This window comes from Balaenoptera borealis (assembly GCF_965194805.1).
Source record: "Balaenoptera borealis genome assembly, chromosome: 1".
NCBI classification, from domain to species: Eukaryota; Metazoa; Chordata; class Mammalia; order Artiodactyla; family Balaenopteridae; genus Balaenoptera; species Balaenoptera borealis.
This window is the reverse complement of record NC_138860.1, coordinates 58,882,978-58,905,409: the sequence shown is the minus strand read 5'-3', so window position 1 is coordinate 58,905,409 and position 22,432 is coordinate 58,882,978. Positions and strand designations below refer to the sequence as shown.

Genomic DNA, 22,432 nt, shown 5'->3' with positions numbered 1-22,432 from the left:
TTAATAACATCAAGAATTATATGAAGTATCTGTACCTGATTTGTCCTGTAGTTCATCTAGTCTCTCCCCTCTTTCTATTACCTTTGTAATATTTTCTTGCATGACATCAATGACTTCATCCACCTGATTCTGAACACTAGTTTAAAAAAAAAGATTAAAAAATAGTGCATTCTTCTTTTGAGAATTTTACAGTTTTTGAGACTTTCATTAGACATGATAGAAAACAGCAAGTTCTCAGAATTATTCAACTCTAAAATGTTTAAGTTTAAGGCTTGTAGCAACAGTCCTTCCATTTGTGGGCTTGATTACTCAGGCAATTAAAAGACAACATGATACAAATAAAGTAATATTTAACTCATAGTTTATTCTTAACCCTGTTTCTTCAAATTAAATATACTGTCAGAATGCTCAGTAACTACAGAACTTAGTCAAATAGCTTGACTCTAAATAATCCGTTTCATTTTCTTTTCAATAGGCCATTGAGGCATCACAGAGACACAGCTATAAGCTACTTTTGCTATACGTATAGTTCACACACTAAGGCTAACAAGAGTTTGCCCAGGTATGTTAGAAGCCTAGGAAAAATATTGAGTTTCCAAAATGGAAAGGTACAGTATGCTGTAGGACACGAAGGCTCAGTGGGTATAACTCTTCACAGCTCATCAGTTTCCTCTTAAACAGGGTTTAAAACAATGAGCAACACTTGGGAGGGTTTTGAAGCACCCACGAAGGAGCAAAGAGGAAACATTTTTGGTTGTTCTTCAAAATGAAAATATGATTTTCTTCTTTATATCAGGTGATGAGAGCCTGTTCCAACCAAACTTCAGACTGTTCAATGAAGATTTTTTTTTAAAATAAATTTATTTATTTATTTATTTATGGCTGCGTTGGGTCTCTGTTGGTGCGCGCGGGCTTTCTCTAGTTGCGGCGAGCGGGGGCTACTCTTCGTTGTGGTGCGCAGGCTTCTCATTGCAGTGGCTTCTCTTGTTGCAGAGCATGGGCTCTAGGTGCGTGGGCTCAGTAGTTGTGGCGCAGGGGCTTAGGTGCTCTGTGGCATGTGGGATCTTCCCGGACCAGGGCTCGAACCCATGTCCCCTGCATTGGCAGGCGGATTCTCAACCACTGCACCACCAGGGAAGTCCCATGTTCAATGAAGATGTAAACTAAATTCAAAAATGTAATAATTGGACCTCAGCTGCCTACTCTCACTCAGAAGTTACCCCCAGAGTACATAAACATAGAAATGATTAAATGTCTAGTTTTCCTCTGTTGCTTCATTTGACAAATGTCTAGTTTTCCCCTGTTGCTTCAATCATTTGACAAAATGTTACCTTAAATTAGTTTATGGAATAAGTCATGCCAGAGAAATATTTAAAAGGAGAAATAAAATGAACTCACAGTTCTTATAATTCAAAAACTGTTTAAAATATAAAAACTGTTTGAAGTGGATTACTAGCAACTATAAGTAGATATATGTTTTAATAAGGATATGCAAGTGTTCCTTCTAGTCGGGGAAGTGTATCATTTATCAAATATCACCTAGGAAGCTTTTAAAAAAATTTCACAATACACATCTCCTCACTGCCCCTCTACTCTATAGTGAGTTGGGAGTAAGGCAGGACATGTGTAATTTTGAAAAAGAGTACTATCCCTTCCCTGTCACGAAGCTATATCTTCAAAAAGTTTGCTTTAAAGACAAAATGAAGGCCCATTTAGACACATACGGGTTCAGAAGAAGCATCCTCAGATTCAAGTAGAATTACTATGTTTGATGATAGTCACCCCCCCTCCCATGTTAAAAGCACCCACTGATTATCCATACATAGACTTCAGGGTTCATCACAGCTTCCTAGAGTTCTGTGCGTCTCACACAGTATTCTACTAAAGGGTATAAAACTGAAGCACAACTAAAGTGGGACATGGAGAATTGCCTTCTGCCCACACAGATCTGAAAGAGCCCCCACGTGTCTAAGAGGTCTTGTTGCAACTCCTAAGCAGACAGCTAAAGATGTAAAATCTTATACAAGAACAATGGCACAAATACTTAAGCAATTTATTCAATAAATAATTAAGAAGAGCTTACTATGTACTGTTCTAGGCACTAGGAAAACAATACTGAACGAAGCAGACAATAATTCCGGCTCTCATGGAACGTATGCTTAAATGTGCAATGAATGCACTTCATTAACCTTCAGAGTTGTTTAACAGTCTGTGTCTAACCCATTACTCTATATTATTTACAGCATTTAACACTAAGTGAAAGTATTTATTTATTTACATGCTTATTTCCTGTCTCTCCCCACTAGAAGGTAAGTTCAACAAATGCAGAGACGTTGCCTACTTTGTTCACTTTTGTAGCCCCAGTACCTGTAACATTGCTTGGGAAAGAGTATGCACTTAATACTTAACAGCTGAATAAGGGAACAGTTTGGGTATAAGTCCTGCAAAGCACATCCAGCTACTTGAGAAAGAGTTATAAGGCAGATATAAGAATGTAGAGGTCTCCATTTAACTATAATGGAAGCAGAGCTATTGTTTATCAAGGGCCAATCTTGAAATTCCTAGGTAGTTACTTTCCATCGTATGCAAGAGATAATGGCCTAAAGTAAGGCGCAACACGGTGGAAATGGACAGAATGTGCGGCAGCTCCTACACATAATCAGATTATAGCTATTATGGATATTAACATACCTATACTACATGTGATTTTAAAACAAAACCAAAATAACTGAAGGAATCGTTATGGTCCCAGAATCCCTATAAGCAAAAGACTCCATGGATAATACAGGCAGATTAACTGGAATAGAATTCATAAAATTCCAGATTAAGTCTTACTAGATTATGATAAACCTAGGGGTATTACCTCAACAACATGACACACATGTAATCTCTATGGCTAATGGAAACCACCCAACATTTTAATTTTTCCTGCCAAGTGATTAATAAATGATTGTTACTTTCTCCTTCACATATTACTATCCACTGGTATAACCCTCTTAATCCAGCTACCGTATAACTCTCATTCAATCTTAAAATAACGGAAAATCTCATGACTGTGCTTCTATATTTCAAGATATTTTCATGCCCAGAACACAACTTTTATGGAAAAAAAAAAGAGAAGAAAATCATCTACTTATTTACTTTAATATAAAGGATAATTTTTAAAAAAACAAGTGGAAAGGGACCTCCCTGGTGGTCCAGTGGTTAAGACTCCACGCTCCCAATGCAGGGGGCCCGGGTTTGATCCCTGGTCAGGGAACTAGATCCCGCATGCCGCAACTAAGAGCCCACATGCCACAACCAAAGATCCAGCAAGTTGCAACTAAAGATCCTGCATGCGACAATGAAGATCCCAAGTGACGCAACTGAGACCTGGCACAGCCAAATAAATAAATAAATAATTTTTTAAAAAGTGAAAACATATTTCCCCATGATTTTTTACATTTTCATAGCAGTTACAATACTTTGATTTCTATTTGTATTTTATGTTGGTCTTATCCTCACTATTATACTGTAAATGCCTTAAAAACAGAGATTGTCCCACTCATCTGTTTCCCAGGTCATGTGAAATGTGCCTGGTACAAAATAGGCATTCAACAAATATTTTCTGATCTCAATTAAGTATTTCATTTATTCAAAAATATTTATTAAGGAGTTATTATTATGCTATGCATTGAGGATACTGATGTGAATGTTTTGACCCTCAGCAAGATTACAGTCTAGTGGGGAACACTGGTAGCTAGGATTATATTACCATATGTCAAGTGCCATAATGGAAGGAAGCACATGGTATCAGTCGTGCAGCCTAGATGAATCCAGCCTGGACCAGAGATGGCATCAAGATCCTGGTGCTGAGTTTTGAGAGGTTAAGAGTGAATTGGGCAGAGTAAAAAAGGTGATGGATGGTGGGAAAGTTCTAGGCTAAAGGAATAAGAGGAGGGGATATTTCAGGAACCAATGATTACCTGGATATGGGTGATGGAGTTGGGGCAAGAGAAGGGCAGAGAACTTCTAGATTTATAATTTGAGCAACTGAGTAGATGTAGATGATGGTCATTAAGTGAAAGAGAAAATTAAGGACTCAAAGAAAAAGCAAGTTTTTGAAGGAGGGGGTGGAGATTTATATCATTTCCTGTTAGAGTCATACAGTAGAAGAAAGGACACAAGAGAGAACATACCCAGGAAAATATCAAGACATGTAGAGAAAAGACATTTTAACATTGTTTTAAATCCTCCTTAGAGTCTGACAGCACTTGTGTTCCTGAGATGTCTCTATTCTAATTATCACCACTACAGGGAAGCCGCGTGGTGTAGTGTAGAGAGGCCAGGCTCTGGACACAGACAGATCTGGGTTTGCAATTCAGTGTTATCACTTACTACGTATGTGGCTTTGCAAGTCATTTTGCAAGCCTCTTTGAGCCTCATATGTTCTCACCTTTGAAATGAAGATGATAATCTTTCCCTTATGAGAATTAGATTTGACAAGTGTGTTTTTTTTTTTTAAAGGTTAATTCTTTTTTTTTTTATTAATTAATTAATTAATTTATTTATGGCTGTGTTGGGTCTTCGTTTCTGTGCGAGGGCTTTCCCTAGTTGCGGCAAGCGGGGGCCACTCTTCATCGCGGTGTGCGGGCCTCTCATTATCGCGGCCTCTCTTGTTGCGGAGCACAGGCTCCAGACGCGCAGGCTCAGTAATTGTGGCTCACGGGCTTAGTTGCTCCGTGGCATGTGGGATCTTACCAGAGCAGGGCTCGAACCCGTGTGCCCTGCATTGGCAGGCAGATTCTCAACCACTGCGCCACCAGGGAAGCCCGACAAGTGTGTTTTAAACACTTAGCACGGTTCCTAACGCTTAGCATGTGTTTAATGTCAGTGTTCTTCCATTAAGGAAAAAAGAAGCTCATGCTCTGCAACACACACTCATCCGTTATTTTATAAAGAAAATATTTATTTTCACTGTTAACACCCCCATCTTGTGGCCTCTTAAGGTACTGTTGACAAAAAAAGTTTTAAATGTATGCTGTATTTTTGCAAGTATATATAAATATATATATATGCACATACATATACATATATATGTAGTATATATGCTGTATTTTTATAATTATATATATATGTATATATGTACATATATACATATATATATGTATATATGTGTATCTGTTCATCATGGAACATTCCTTGGGGGAATAAAGTTAAACTTGTTGGACCAAGGCTATAGATAGGAGATTTCCTACCTGTGGCAGAGAATGTCTACAATTCGCTGGAGTGGGATTTATAATGCTACTATTTAATTTAAAAGCAAAGGAAACATTCCAAAGAGAATCACAAATTTTTTATATAGGCATGTGACTATTTAAAATCTTTCCCAAAAATCTTCCCTGAAAAGTGACATTGGAATACTAAAGAACCCATTAAAAGGACCTACTGTATCAGCACAGGGAACTATATTCAATATCTTGTAACAACCTATAAAGGAAAAGAATCTGAAAAAGAATATATATGTGTATAACTGAATCACTCTGCTGTACACCTGAAATTAAACATTGTAAATCAACTTATACTTCGATTAAAAAAAAAAAAGTGACACTGGGCATTTTTGTGGGAGTAATCTGTTATCAACATGTCAATCAAATGCAGACAAAGCGACAATGTTGCTGATCCACACATCACAAAAACACCCTGTATGGAGACGTCACACACTAGGCGGTGACAGCACACCTTAAAGAAACTCACCAGTGCTCGCAGTTTTAGTTACTAAACAAATGCCAGGAATCTGTTCTTGGGCAAGTAGCGTGGCAGGTTGTGCTCCACCATTTGGGGCCACTTTGGGCACACGCCTGAGTCGTACCCTGGTTAGAGAAGCACTCATGGGGTTGTGCCAAGGGTTAATTTGTGTGTTTTGATGACTGACCACCTTCTGAGTATGTGTGATAAGCCTTCAGCTCTAGAGTAAGAGCCATTACACTTCCTCAACAGTGCCTTACTGTTCTAAAATTCTGTGCTCACCAACGTTATTATGGTAATTTAATATGCACATATACACATTCACGTGCATGTGTGCTTGGCACTTACTAACACAGACATATCCTGCAATGCCCACTCTGTACAACTGGCACTGGTTTTGGGGTTCAGCTGGAAAGTCATACTCAAAAGACTCACTGGGCCACACTCAGTACCAGGCTCACTCTGCAGAAGGATGTCAGACAGGAAATGAAGCACATTGGCAGGGAAAAAACAGGTGTGTCATCAGTGGAGTCCTCTTCTCCAGTGGCAGCTGAGGTATATATGTGGGTGGATAGAAAAGTCACTCTGGCTCAGAGAAGGGTAACGGCTCTGCCATGACATCCTCGCAACCTTGAATGCCTTGTGATCCTTCCAAAGATGAGGATGAGTGGCTTCTGAGGCCATCTCCCACTCACCTCCCCATCTCCCCTAGGAGACTGTCATGAGACAGTTTCTTATCACCTCCCAGGTTCTGATGACATATAAGACTTTCTGCAGGATATATCTGCAGACTATAAAACCACTTAGCTGCAGGCTAGAATTGGCTCCTTTGTAATAGGGCATCTCACTATTCATACTGCAGCCACCCGGACCCTTCTATTTTGGTATCATCATTTTTGGTGTTTAGGACAAGAACCCAGGGAGCTGGCACCTTTGGCTACTCTTCCTTTGACAATGTGTGTAAGTAATAAACTGTCTGAATCTAAGTGGCTCATTGTATCTTTACTGGCTGAATCAGACACTTGAAGCAGCAGAGACTCTCTCTTCTGCTGGCCCTGAAGCAGCAAGCACTGTGGGTTGTACAGCTGCAAGGAAGTGCATCCTGCCAACAACTACCTGAGCTTGGTCAGGAGCTTCAGATGAGATCAAAGCCCTGGCGACACCTCAATTTCGGCCTCGTGAGACCCTGCAGAGGGCCCACCTAAGCAGTGACTGAATGCCTGACCCAAGGAAAATGTGAGATGATGAATGTTTGCTGTTTCAGGCTGCTAGGTTCAGGGTAACTTGTTACACAGCAAAAGAAAATGAAAACATCCCATTTAGTACTCAAACCAATTTGGTGGTACCTTGATTCTGTATTACAGAATCCGTTAGCTAGGATCAGGCTAAGTGTGGACCTATTTCTTCACACCAACCACTACCTGAATAAAGCCCAAGTATCTAATCAATAACTTTTTTCTTTTTTAAACTGTGGTTTATTATTTATTTATTTATTTATTTATTTTTGCCACATCGCACCGCATGCGGGATCTTAGTTCCCCCAACAGGGATCGAACCCGTGCTTCCTGCAGTGGAAGCGTGGAGTCTTAACCACTGGACCACCAGGAAAGTCCCTCATCAATAATTTGATACCCCATTACAGTACCCTTCCCACTATGTGCCATCTATATCCAGACTTAGGGTAGCAACTACCCCTCCTTAGATCCTGAACCTGGGCCATTCAGTTTATCTTCCAGTTTACCTTTTATAGCTCGGTAAGTTTCCAGGCCTATTTCACTGCTCCAGTCATTCCTTCTCCCTTCTTGCCAGGACTCATATGATTGTAATATTAGATACATTCACTATAGCATTATCCACCATCTACCATCAACAATATATACAGAAAAGCTCTAAACTGAAAATTAATGAGCCATAAAACTTAGATCAATAAATGGATTAGGATAAGTAATAGATATGAACAAATTCTGGAAGTATATAAATAAGATACTGTACTTCAGAAAACTAAATCTATTATATTACTTTTATTATCATGCTGAAAATGGGAATCAAGCTATAGATTTAAAACCAAAATAGACCTTGAGATTATGCTAAATAAATGAATTTGATATATAATAATTAAATTAAGAAAACCAACAACCAGGAATTGCATCTCCTTAGCTATAAGAGGTAACTTTGTGAAAATGAAAAGAATGACTGGGTTTTTACAACCTAGTAGTATTAGTCTACATCAAGGCTCAGCAAATTTTTCTGTGAAGGTCCAAACAGATAATAGAGAGTTTAGATTTTGTGGGCCATAAGGTCTCTGTCACAACTACTCAAATCTGTCACTGTAGTTTGAAAGCAGCCAATAGATAACAGGAATGGCTGTGTTTCAATAAAACTTTACAAAAACAGGTGGCAGCCAGATTTGGCTCATATGCTGTAGTTTGCCAACCCCTGGTCCTTGTAGAAATATGATAATCATTTAAACAAATGAGTGTCTCACAAACTTACTGCTTGATTTTTTCATTTCTAGGTCCAAATCTTGGTCCAGATGGTCCCCTTCTGAAAACAAAACACCAAGTACATATTAATGAGAGCATTAAAACAAACACCAAAACAGAAAACACACACACTTGCTGAATTCTAAACATGGATCATTTATCATAAGGAACCACATATTACTGGTACTAATGGAACCTAATGATATTTAATCACGTCTGTACTGCATTGGTACTTAGTGCGGGCCATCACAACCTAATTCTTCTGAATGTTATCACTTTTAATATAATTCTTAGTTATACACAGGTAGTTTTAATCATTAAACTCTGAAATACCATAACAACTAAAGTGCCAGTGACTATGAATAACTTCATGATCAATTATAGAACACTAGAAGTCCAACTACCTTGAATTTAGGCTCTAATGAAATGCTGGTTTGGGGGATGGATGTAGAGAAAAATCCATTCAAAACACTAAAACTTTTCAAGTATGTTTTTTGATTACTCATCTTAAAACTTAGCAACATAACTAAAAGGAAATGTTAAGAGTCTACGAAAATATTAACATTTTTCAAATTATTATCTCTCCATTATAGTCGAGTGTTGTATTATTTAAACCAATCCATTTTAATACTCTGAAAATTAAAATTTTTGGATGTTTTAAGTAATTTTCCATCTTCTGATGATAGAAAATAAGGTATAAACCATAAAACTCAAAAAAGAATAGGTTCTGTACCAATTAAACACTAATTTCCCATTTCCCCCTCCTCCCAGCCCTTGGCAACCACCATTCTACTTTGTGTCTCTATGAATTTGATTACTCTAGGTGCCTCAGATAAGAAGACTCATGTAAAATGTATCCTTTTGTGACCAGCTTCTTTCACTTAGCATAATTAATGTCTTCAAGGTTCATCCATGTTGTAGCATGTGTCAGAATTTCCTTCCTTTTTAATACTGAGTACTATACCATTGTATGTACATACCATATTTTGTTTATCCATCTCTCCAACTGACGGACACTTGGGTTACTTCCACCTTTTGGCAGTTATGAATAATCCTGCTATGAACAGGATTATTGTTCATAATAATCAACAGGTGTTGATTAATTTTTAGAAAATTATTTCAGAAATTTTATTAGCTTTGTCTCCCTTTCAATACATAGAACCACAGGGTGTGGTAGTGTGCCGGTTTTGTCGTCAGGCCCTTTGGAAGATGTACAGCATTATTTGGGAGTGAACCTCCAGTGTACAGTTAGCCTGAAAAGTTTTTGTTTCTCACGTACATTCGGGTGATCACTTGTTTAGCCAAAGCATCTGACCTTTTCAATACTGAGTCCTTTGTTGACAGGTAGCTGTTGCTCTAGTCTAAGGCTTCTCAATGTAATTGGCACTATGAGCAATTAGCTTTTTGACTCTGGAAACCTTGTTACCTGTAGGAAATTATCTTCCCACTTCATCTGACTTTCCTGCCAAAAATGATACTATTTCCTGTTATTGGATTGATTTCCATCCTGCAGGCTCTTTTTGCCAATTGCTTCATGGCTGTCAATTACTTTTTAAATGTTTTATACAATGTTTTTTATTTGGAAAAAAAAAAAGCCTCTATAAAAAACTCCACAACATTATAGCAAAGTGGGAGGTAAATGTTTCCTCCCAGGCAAGCCCTTCAGGAGGCATGAGCCTCCAGAGAAAACTCCTGCAACAATATGTCATCCTTCCTGACTTTGAAAATAAAACCGAGGCCCTTTCTAATCAAAACTGCAAAGGATTGACCAGGTTAATTAATTCTGACAGAGCATCAAGGCAATCCAACAGGGAAAAGATAATCTTTCCATCAAATGGTGGTGGAACAGTTGGATAGCCATATGCTCCCCGGCCCCCCCAAAATGATCCTTCACCCTTAACTCAACCATATATAAAAAAATTAACTTATAATAGATTATAGACCTAAATGTTAAAAGTCAAAACAATAAAACTTTTGAAAGAAAACAAAGAAGAAAATCTTAGAACCTTTGGGTTTGGCAAAGATTTCTTAAATAAACAAAAACAATGAAAGGAAAAATTTAATAAACTAATTTCATCAAAATCAAAACTCTGCTCTTCAAAAGATACAGTTATGAAAATGAAAAGATTAAATTACAGACTGGGAGTAAATATCTGTAAAACATATATCTGACAAAGAACTTGTATCTTGAATATATAAAAAACTCACAACTTAATAGGAAGACAAACTTAGAAATGGGCAAAAGATTTTTAACATGTACATCATCAAAGAAGATATAAGGGGCTTCCCTGGTGGTGCAGTGGTTAAGAATCCGCCTGCCAATGCAGGGGACACGGGTTCAAGCCCTGGCCCGGGAAGATCCCACATGCCACGGAGCAACTAGGCCCCCGTGAGCCACAACTACTAAGCCTGTGCTCTAGAGCCCACGAGCCATAACTACTGAGCCCACATGCCACAACTACTGGATCCTGCAAGCCTAGTGCCCATGCTCCACAACAAGAGAAGCCACCGAAACAGCAAAGAGTAGCCTCCGCTCGCCGCAACTAGAGAATGCCCACGCACAGCAACGAAGACCCAACACAGCCAAAAATAAATAAATAAAATAAATAAATTTTTTAAAAAGAAGATATAAGGATGGCAAATACACACAAAAGAAGATGTTCAGCATAATCTGTAATTACGGAAATGCAAATTAAAACCATAATGGAATACCACTATACACCCACAAGAGTGGCTAAAGTTAAAAGACTGACCATATGCAGTGATGATGAGGATCTGGAGCAACTAGAACCCCCATACAGTACTGGTAGGAGTATAAAGTGGTACACAACTTTGGGAAACAGCTGTAAACATACACCAGCCATTCCACTCCTATTTACCCAAGAGAAATGAAAGCATAAGTCCACACAAAACCTGTACATGCGTGTTTATAGCAGCTTTATTTGTAATAGCTAAAAACTAGAAACACCCAAATATCCATCAATAAGTGAATGGGTGAATGAATTGCAGTATGTTCATACGGTGGACCACTACTCAGAAATAAAAAGAAACAAACTATTCATGCATGCGACAACATGGGTGAATTTCAAAATAATTATGCAAAGTGAACGAAGCCAGTAAAAAAAAGAGGCATACTGTATGATTCCACTTCCAAAAAAAAATCTAGACAATACAAACTACAGTGATAGAAAGCAGATCAGTGGCTGCCTGGGACTGGGAGAGTGATAGATTACCAAGAGGTTTGAGGAAACTTTTGAGGTGATGGCTATGTTCATTATTTGAATTTCATGATGATTTCACAGGTGTACAGTGGATATGTCAAAACTCTTATTGTACACTTTATATGTATTTTATTGTATGTCAGTTACACCTCAATAAAGCTGTAAAAACAAAAAACAAAAAACTTACAGAAAAAAGTCCTCTTCTTCATCTGAATCATCTTCCAAAAGATTTCTCTGTCAAAAAAAGAAAAAGACTTGAGTTTTTAGATTCCAAGGGGCTTACAAACTGTCAGGGGCAGAGTAATGAAACAAGTTCTATCCTGGTGAAATTTCTTAACTCCAAGCTTCCAGACACAGGGAAGAGTAATTACAGGTGCTTCACTGGAAGCTAAAAGATATGGAACCACACTGCAGACTTTCCAAGAAAATGCTTATAAGCCCGGAATCCTTTGACTGACCACAAGGTAGAGAGGTCACCGAAGCTGGCGTGGGAGTGAGGGATGCAGGCAATCAGGGAGGGGCAAGTCCTTCCTCCTCCCCCTGCCTTCCAGTCTCTCTCTATCAGCAGAACCTAAGAAGCAGCTGGGGGCAAAGGAGAAGTGTAGCTGCAGAGTCCAACTGTAGCATCGGAGAGAAGAGTATAGAAGGTAGGTTTGGAGCTGACAGACAAGGGTTTATGAACTGGCACAGTCCACCTAACAGCTACTCGGCCTACGAATAGTCCTCTACACTTATTTGAACTTCCAAACAAAGACAACTTTATACTTTTACCTTGTAAGATACAACTGTTTTTCTTAAAATGAGGAATGTCTCACCTTCTCCCCAAAAGGGGAAGATATAAAGTTCCAAAAGGAGGCTGAAGAAGAGCAAAAACCAGACCTTTTCAGCATGCAAGAACTCCAACAGTACACAACTTGTAGGCCGAATAACGGCTCCCCATAGATGTCGACATCCTAATCCCCGAAACCTGTGAATATGTTTCCTTGAATGGTAAAAGGAAGTTTGCAGAAATTATTAAATCAAGGATCTTGAGGTGGGAAGATCAATATAGTGGGCCCAAAGTCATCACAAGAGTACTTAAAAAAGAGAGAGGCAGAAGTGTGTGTGTGTGTGTGTGTGTGTGTGTGTGTGTGAGTGAGAGAGAGAGAGAGAGAGAGAGAGGTTGGAAGATGTCACCCTGCTGGATTTAAAGATATAGGAAGGGACATGAGCAAAGAGGTCAGGCAACCTCTAAAAGTTGGGAAAGGCAAGGAAAGAGGCTTCTTCCCTATAGCCTCCAGAAGGAACAAGGCCCTGCCAGTGCCTTGATTTTAGCCCAGCAAGATCCATTTTGGACTTCTGGTCACCAGAACTATAAGATAATAAATTTGTGTTGTTTTAAGTTTGTGGTAATTTGTTAAAGCAGGAAGCAAATACAACACCCATTTACCTTTTCTGAAGAAACTACTCAAGGAATTACACCAGCTAAAAAGAAAATTAAATCAGAACAAAGATCTTAAGATGGAGATTGATATACTCAGTACATCTAATAAAATGTGTGGTCAAATCTAAATGGAAGATGATTGTGAACTATAACTTACAGCTATGGAAAGAGAAAAATGCATAATATAAAGAAAAATTCTAAGAGAATCTAACACTTTTCTCACCAAGCCCACCAGCAGGAAGTGGAGAGTAAAGTGAGGGAGTTAGAAGCAAAGTAACACACTCATCTTGGTGGGGAGAGGAGTGGAGAAGTGGGAGGAGCCTGGAATGAAAAAGTAGTGTGGAGGGGCATCGTTTTGGGCATGTTGAGAGAGAACACAGATTTAAACATTATTGTTAACATATAAAGTTAATTAAAAAGAGAGAGGGAAAGAGGAAGAAAGGGAGGAAATTTTTAACTGCCTAGTGGTCCTGGGGGCAGGGAAAAAGTGAGGAAAAATAATCAATCTAGCTAAAGAAGTTAGGGAAAAGAGGGAACACAAGAAATACAATGGATATCATTATCTCTATATATTATAATAAATAATACACAAAGAGTAAGAAAATGAAAAGAGGATGTGTTCAATATTCATTTAACAAATATGTTTGAGCATCTTCTATGTACTAGGCACTGTTCTAAGTACCAAGCATCAGCTTTGGACAAGACAGACAAGGTCTGAGCTCTTACAGAAAAACACCTGACGGTGATGAATGTTATGCAGAGAATTAAAACAGTGATGGGATAAAAAGTGACAGGGTGACTAAGTAAGATTAGGCTGTCAAGGAAAATCATTCTTAAAAGGTGAAATTTAGGCTGAGATCCAAACAATAACAAAGAGCCAACCAAAGATCAGGGTGAAGAGCATTCACTGCCAGCAGAGGGACTAGCGAGTGCAGAAAAAGTCCAAATGTATCAGTTACCTTAATAAATGTGAATGGTTTGAATGCTCCTCCTAAAAGTAAAAACTATACATGATTAGAGTTCAAAAAAATTGCAGCCAATATCTGTTTATAAGAAATTTACCTAAGATAAATGTCAAATAAAGGATGAAAAAAAAAAAAGAGAGATGAAAGATATATCAGCACATTCTAACAAAAAGAATGTTAGAGTTAGCGAAAGTAATATAGAGATTATTTTAGGACAAGCATTAAACAATGAAATAAGATTTTACAATGACAAAATGCACAATCCACCAAGATTTAACAGCAATGAATGTTTATATGTAACAATAGAGTTTCAAAACACATAAAGCAAAAGCTGCTCAAATTATAAGAAGCAATGGATACATTCAAAAATCATAGGAAAGCTTTAACAGATCCTTCAGAGATGGAGAAACCAGGAAGACAAAAAAATAAATAATCTAGAACTGTGTACTCAGCAAATGTTATTTTCAAATATCCAAGAAATGAATAAGCAATAAAAGAATTTTAATAAATAGCCCAAACTAGAAATTACACAGGTCACATTCTCTGGGCATAATGCAATGGAAATTAAAACAAATAAAAGGAAATTTTAAAACACTCTTCTGTTAAAATGTTAAAAGGTAAATGCAAACTTAACAAACTATTTAGAAATGAATGACACTGGGAACATTACAAAACAAAATCTGTAGAATGGTCACAGCAGTACTTAAAGGAAAATGTGACCTTAAATCCATTTATTTATGAAATTACAAAGACTGAAAACATATAAAATAAGTATTTAACTATTAAGATGAGTAAATTACTCCTAAGTCACAAACAACCCCAGAATCTCTAAAAAAAAAAATTCATGAATTTGATTACATAAAAATTTAAAACATAAAGAACATACAACATCATACACAAGGTTAAATGGCAAGTAACAGGCTGGGAAAGAAATCTGCAACATACTTTCAGACTAAAGGGTCTGGTATATACAGAGACTAAAGGGTCTCTCTTATATAAAGATCGCTGACAAACTAGTAAGAAAAAGACACATTATAGAAAAATCATCAAAGGAGAGAAATAGACAATTCCTAACAGAAAAAGAAATGGCCAATGACCACGTGAAAACGTGTTCACAGTCAATAATACTCAGGAAGATACTTCCTTCAACAAATATTTCTAGCTAATAAGTAACAATCATTACATTTACGATACAGTTTATTTGCCTTAGAGGATGATGATACTAAAGTGTGTTTATTATAGTTACCCAATGAGAAACACAATGAAAACAAAGGTCTTTATACTTATTCACTGAACAAACACAAGAGCTAGGGATACATTATCAAAAAAGGGTAATGAGATACAATGAGATGTCATTTCACACCCACTAGGCAGATAATAACAAGTGTTGGTGACGAGAAATTGGTGGTGAGGAGAAATGTGGAGAAATTAGAACTCTCATACACAGCTGGACAGGAATGTAAAAATTGTGCAGCCACTCTGGAAAACAGTTTGGCAATTCTTCAAAAGGTTGAACATAGAGTTACTATAATACCCAGTAATTCTACTCCTAGGTATTTACCCAAGAGAAATGAAAACATATGTAATGAAATGAAATGAAAATAAAAACCTGTATGTGGACATTCATAGCAGTGGTATTCATAATATCCAAAAAGTGTAAATAATCCTAAATGTCTATCAACTGATGAATGAATAAAGAAAGTGTAGTATATTCATATAATGTAATACTATTCAGCAATAAAAAAGAATGAAGTACTGATATATACTACAATATGGATGAACTTTGAAAACATTATGCTAAGAAGCCATTTACAAAAGACAACATAGTGTATGCTTCCATTTATATAAAATGTCCAGAATAGACAAAACTATAGATTTGTGGTTGCCTAGGGCTGAAGGGATGAGGAGAACGGGGGATGATTGCTAAAAAGTACAGAGTTTCTTCTTGGAATGATGAAAGTGTCCTAAAATTGATTGTGGTGATGGTTGCACAATTCGGTACTAAATACTAGTTACTAAAATCCACTGAATTGTACACTTTTAATGAGTGAATTGTATGGCATGTGAATTATATCTCAATAAAGCTGTTATCAAAAAAGTGTTATAGGAAAGAGGAACACAATTTTTTAAAGTTTTATAAAAGTAATTTATAAATTCTTAGAACCAATCAGTTATCAAATTTCATGATCTGATAAACATTCAAAAGGAGGACTCTATTTAAACAGCCAATTTCTTTTTTCAATTCTGCTATCTAATATCCTATTTTTACAATAAATTGCGGTAGTATTCAACCAACAATGTAAAAAGAAAGTGCCATAGTTATGGTCTTAGAAGTAGAACTGATTGAAACTGTATATTTTATATTTTTGAGTAAATAAAGCTTATTTTAAAAAGTTTACTAGCAGTTAGTCTATTGGTGGATTGTATCCCCCTTCAAGCAAAACAAAAACAGACACTGCATAAAGAGTCAGAATAAAGGGACGACAAATGATTCCTGTACTGTATTTCAAGATACTTCTAAATCATAAGATGTTGGACAGAGGTTCTAAGGTTGTGTAAAAAAGGAGCATGTAAAATGAAGTCAAACAGACTATCTGCTGTTTAAGGGCAGAGACCATGCCCTCTAGTTTTTAGCACAATGCCTAGCACATAGTAGGTAGTCAATAAACATTTGTTGCATGAATCAGAAAATAAAGGAATGGCAAGAAGATAGGAAGTGAGGGAGGGCTTTAGGTTGCTGGATGAAAAAGAATAGCTCTAATTCCTTCCCTCAATAAATACTTATTGATTACTTATTCTAAAAGTAGCCTATCTACAATATTCATATCAATGCTTTCTTCCAAAATGCAGCATAATTTCTATATTTATACAATCTTGCACAGAATGTTCTGAAATAAACTAAAAATTGAACATTATATAAAAGCTACTCTGGACTCTGTGGCAACTGCAGGACCAGAATCCTTTATCTGCAATTCCAAAATCTAAAAAGTCCTGAAAACCAAGAGATTTTACAAGCTTTGGAGTCAAAACTCATTTGGAGGAAAATCTTACCTGAATTGATGTTAGCTAATTTATATACTTAATTACAATAATCAGACATTCCACTGAGAAATATTAATATGTTTGGAGGTGCTGCTCTAGACCCCCAAAAGGCTCTTGTATAATGTGCACTAACTAGCTTTGTAAAATCTGAAAAATTCTGAGGAACTCCAACCACATTTGGCTCCAAAGTCCTAAATAAGATATTGTGTATTTGTACAAAATTCCCTTTGAAAGACTAGAAAGAAGCTGGGAACATAATTTGGTCAATAATGGAAATAGAACTTGGTTGAGTCCCCATCTGAGTAACATATATTTTTTAATGTTTACTATGAAGAAAACAAATAGGACTCGAATATAGCCATAAATATTAGATTATTCTAAAACAAATTATTTACAAAGGAAAGAAAAGATATTTTGAATCTTTCTTTTTTAAAGATTAAGATTCTGAACTTACCCTTTCACTTTTCACAGAACCAGTGACATCATCATCATTTAGGTGGCGCTTAAACTTGGGAGGCATCTCTTTTAATGAAGAAGTACTCTTCTACTTCTCAGCAGAATAAGTCTTCACCACCTTAAAGAGAAAATAAATTTCATCAGATTTGAGACTTTGGGGTATAAGCTAAAGTACTGAAAACAGCGTACAAGGCCCTATATGGTGGGGCCCCTCCACTTCTCTGACTTCAACAGCTCCCTCTCACCTGCTCCACTCCAGTGACCCTGGCCTCCATGCTAGGCCTCAATACACAACAATTATTAAAAAGAGAAAATGGAGGTAACTTTTAGAGAACACGTGGGGGAAATTAGCAAAAATATTATCAAAGAGCAGCTTGTATAGGAGAGGGGGAAAATTAGGAGGTTGTCCCCTTGCAAATGAGACATCAAGTGCCTAAAGATTTTAACTTGGAGTCAGAAGACGGCAGAACACTTCGAATTCTCTCTTTTAGGGAGTTGCTTAAACAATGATTCTGTTTCCTCATCTGTAAAATAGTGATTTCTAGGCTTCTGCATGGAGTTGGGATGGTCAAATCAGATTAATACATACATGCAAAAACATTCTGTCAATTACAACGCCCTGTTCTAACGCATAACACTAGGTGCTCCAAGAAAAGGGGTAAGTTTGGAAAGTACTGGGTTAAACAAAGCCAGGTTTTTTGGTTTTGTTTTTTTTGTTTGCTACAGAACGTCTCACAGTCTTTTACGTACTAATTTGCATTATGATTTTCCAGGAAAATGCTTGAATATGCAATATATTCAAAATTTTCTTGAGAAAAAGCTGACATGCAAATACGAGTTTTCAGTATCCTGGACTAGAAGATGGATGAAAAATAAGAATAGCTAAAGTGTACTGAATGTTTTACTATGTGTCAGGCACTATGCTCGGCGATTTACACACATTTTCTTTTACTCTTTACAACACTCCTTCGAAGTAAGCACAAAGAAACTAAGAGAAAACTAAGGCTTGGTAAAAGATAAGTAACTAATACTGTGAGTCACTCTACTGATTGAAATATCAGAAACATAGGCCTAAATTATTAATGGCTGTGCATGATCAATTTTAATATTTATCCAATTAGTTGTCTATCAGGTTATACAGTTCTGTTCTAGAAAGACCACTTCCCTGTAACAACCCAGCAGTCCTCTTTCCCTTTCCACAAGAAGAACCTCTAAGATTTTTAAGTATAATTAGACATTTGTTGGTTAATATCATACACTTAAAAAAGAATAAACAAGCCCAGAGTCCAGTTTCATAAACAAAATAAAGTAAAATTTTAAGTTGACTTCCCATCAAAACAAATTGATACACTTTTCTTTGATAAGAAATAATTTTCCAAACCAGAAACTTAACCACTTGTAACAAAAACCAAATACTTGCTACCTAAGTAACAGCTCTAGAGCTCTTCATTCTACAATATTTCTGTCACGTATATCTGGCATCTGACCCATTTTACTCCTCATACTTTGATTTCAGAATAATTCATTCATGCAGAAATGTTACAGAATGCATGGAGAAACAGATGACAAAGGAAGCAACCGAAGAACTAGAGCTTTTAATTATACCTGTATTTTATATTTTAAACCCTACAAAGGGGCTGCTTCAATATCCAAAAGCAAATAACAGGGCGACTTACATAACATCTTTAGGAAATATACAGTAAAGCTACAAGTTTAATGATGAGCAAACCCAAATTCAGGTCCCATAATCCAAGAATCAGCTTCATGAAGGCAAGAAATCACTGTCTGACAAACATAAAAGCCATCAGCAAAGCAGCAGGCAGATTAATTAACTGTGCTTCATCAAGCACAGGGTAAATGATGATATTTGCACCAAATGACTAGTAGAAATAAACAACGCTCAGAAATTAGATTTATACATATTCTACCTAAGAGTTCTCCTGTACAAAATACATATGAATTCAGGTGTTTGGGTCTAGGTATATATGTAAATAAGAGAACCTTCATGATGTAATTCAACATCACCAATACATTTTTAAAATGTCACATCACCATACGCTTATGCCATCATACGTTTACAATTTCATATATGTATTTTTTGAAGAGGCAATACGTTCTGTATTCAATGGCTTTACAAGTAATAAACTTCTAACCTGTTGTTTAGCAAATGTTGGCTTCTTTTTTGCTTTATGCAAACAACAAGCACACCAAACCCCCTAGTATTTCATTTCACAAAAAGCTTGCATCTGGGCAGAGGCTTCCCTTTTCCCAGCCTGCGTTCCCTTTCTGACTCCTCTTCCTCATCTCTCATCAGCAGTCTTGGTTGGTGCAGTTTCACGGAAATAAGTGACTTGGATGGACACAGCCTGGAGATGTTATTCACAAAACCTGTCAAAGTGTAATGATTCACCTCACCTTCCGGTCATTATAAACACAGCGGGGTTGGTGCTCTCTCTCCCAAGCCTTTTAATGGTGAAACAAATCCATCCCTCCAGCAAGCAGCTCCGCTCACCGCCCCCCCCCCCACTCCCACCCCATCTGTCGCACCAGGCCACGTCCCCCGACATCTCCTAACTCTAGTCCTTTCTGCCCCAAGATCCCCACTCGCAGTCCGGGCTGCCTCCCACTCTTCTCCAATCTTCCCCAGCCCCGCCACTGTTCTCTTCCCATTTCCCCAGAGCACCCTACAGTTCCCATTCTTCTCCCCCTTAACCGCTCCCCATCGCACACCCCAGTCCTGGTCGCCCTTCCTCAGGGAACCCCCGGTCCGACCCCAGCCTTTTCCCACTCTGGGCTCCCTCCACTACCCCCGAGGCCGGTCCCCCCTGCCCGACGCGGACGTTGGGGGCGGCGGGGCAGGGACTTCGTCTCCGTTTCCTTCCTCCGCACATCAGCCCTTCCCGTCGGGAACAGGCGGGCGGCCGTACCTGAGTCTCCCGGGGAGCTCCGGGCAGCTCTCCGGGGCGGGCAGCACTGGGCGGGCGGAGGAAGGAGTGGGAAGCGGAGGAAGAAAGCGGGGAGGGGGGAGGACAGTGGGCGCCGACCCGGCGCCTACCGCTCCGCCGCAGCTGCACCCCCGCTCATCGAGCCGATCGGCGCTCCGCAGCCTGGCGCCAGGCGGAGGGAGCGGGTCCAGGCCGCGGAGATCGTCGAGGGAGTCGATCCCCCCCTCCGCTCTCTACCTAGAGGCCCTAGCGGACGCGAACTTTGGATCTCCGGGATGATTTTGTGCTTTAAGGGAGGAACAACAGCCGCGGGCTCCCGAGGTCCCAAGCCGAGGTCGGAAGTTCAGGGGAGGTGGAGGAAGCCCTGAGAAGTCACGCAGGGTGGGGCGCCTTAGGGCTTGCTGGGGTTGATGAGGCCTTAATAAGGTAGTGCTTTGTGCCTGGTCTATCCCCCGGCCTAAGGAAGCCTAGCAGAAAAACGAGGATGGCTCGAAGCCTGACGACCGGCTTCGGCTCTTCTTGGGCCTTTCCTGAAGTAAGGAGATGTGTGTGATCCCTTGTTTATAGCATCAGAGTTAGACTTGGAGAGAGATCTTCAGGGTTACCAATCCAGTCTCTTTATTTTAGACATCAGGAATCTCTCGTCCAAAGAGATTTACTTGACGTTGCAAAGCTAGTTGGACAGGTTTGGGACGAGGACTCAGTGTTCTTTCCCCTGTATGCTGTAGAGTTCTAACCTAAAATAACTGGGTCCAGACACCAGGCAGACACCAGAGCCTTCAGGTTTCAGGCGGGAATTCACTCTTGCACGTCCATTCCACTGTTCTCTTGACGCCGCCTACCTCCCCTCCCCCCAAGTTAGTAGCATATTTAAGCCTGCAGTGGCTGGGCATAGCAATCCAAAACAATTCCAGTTTCGTTTTTGCTTTCTCTTGTTTGTCTTATTTATCCATTCCTCCCACACACGCCCCAGCTGGATTGTTTTATCATTTTTTTTTCCTATCAATTTTTCTGCTACACGTCATTTTTACTAAATATCTTTGGGTCCTTTGTTTAATACAGTGTTTTGATTTAGTGCATATTTAAGCCAAACAAACACTAATTGGAAGATACCTTGGCTAGGGCAATGACTCTCAAGTTAATTACGTAGAGTTGAACCACCTGGAAAGCTTTAGAAACGGATGCCCCGCCCTACTCTGAGATTCTGATTTAATTGGCCTGGGATGTTGAGAAACAGTAAGCCGTAGGTTGTCAATTGAAGCTTCTGAAAGCCTGATGTTAGACTCGCTCATCATCTGTGAGTCCACTACTCGGATCCAGGCTGACTTGGACTGAAATAGTCCACCTGGAAGGGAAGTTGCTTATAGTATGTTTCTCTGCTTGGGCGTGATGATGAGACTACCGATCCACAGATAACCCAGAAGTTTTTTGGGTTTTGTTTTCCTGTCCACAGTTGACTTTATATCCGCATATCTGCTTGCTATGGGTGCTTCCCTGCATTGGTGCCGTAGCCAGTTAGAGCTTTAGCCAGTTACAGCCTCTGCCCTTCTTACAGAACAACTTAAGGCAATATGATTATTGACCTGTACTGGCATGTCATTGCATAGCTTGTATGAATGAACCATTCTTTTTGGGTTTTTTAACCATAGTTCTTTAGTTCTGCCAAATATTTTGGTATAATTGGTTTGGGGAGGGCTAATGCAAGCCCCACCCTTTAATCACCTGAACAAAGTCTCTTTGCCTATCCCCAACATTTCTGAAAGCTTAGAAAATGTCCTTTTACAGTTAATATGAATCAGATATACCAGTTATCCTGAAAGAATATAAATAGCACTGGACTTAAAGTCAGAATGGGGTTCCAGTCTCACCAATTTGAATTATTTGATTTTCTCCTACCCTATTTTCTTTTTTTTTTTTTAATTTATTTATTTATTTATTTTTGGCTGTGTTGGGTCTTCGTTTCTGTGCTAGGGCTTTCTCTAGTTGTGGCAAGCGGGGGCCATCTTCATCGCGGTGCGCGGGCCTCTCACTATCGCGGTCTCTCTTGTTGTGGAGCACGGGCTCCAGATGCGCAGGCTCAGTGGTTGTGGCTCACGGGCCTAGTTGCTCCGCGGCATGTGGGATCTTCCCAGACCAGGGCTCGAACCCGTGTCCCCTGCATTGGCAGGCA

At 38.8% G+C, this 22,432-nt stretch overlaps 1 protein-coding gene across 7 annotated transcripts in view; it reads right to left on the bottom strand.

Annotated features, from left to right (window-relative positions):
* Nucleotides 1-20,517, bottom strand: part of VAMP4 (vesicle associated membrane protein 4) — a 29,740-nt gene extending 9,223 nt beyond the window's left edge. For 2 of the 7 annotated variants that reach the window (XR_014247828.1, XM_082403567.1), the window contains exons 1-6: nt 20,245-20,437; nt 19,471-19,705; nt 17,316-17,435; nt 11,619-11,665; nt 8,221-8,271; nt 36-136 (exon numbers count right to left, since the gene is read on the bottom strand). Coding sequence is in view for 6 of the 7 variants with exons in the window: in XM_082403567.1 (XP_082259693.1) it covers nt 36-136; nt 8,221-8,271; nt 11,619-11,665; nt 17,316-17,381 (265 nt within the window). In the remaining variant the exon portion in view is untranslated. Of the gene's footprint in view, nt 1-35; nt 137-8,220; nt 8,272-11,614; nt 11,666-17,315; nt 17,438-19,470; nt 19,706-20,244 lie in introns of those variants that run through there. The other 5 variants (XM_082403569.1, XM_082403571.1, XM_082403570.1 and 2 more) reach the window with 5 other exon arrangements.
* Between the last annotated feature and the right edge of the window lie 1,915 nt (nt 20,518-22,432).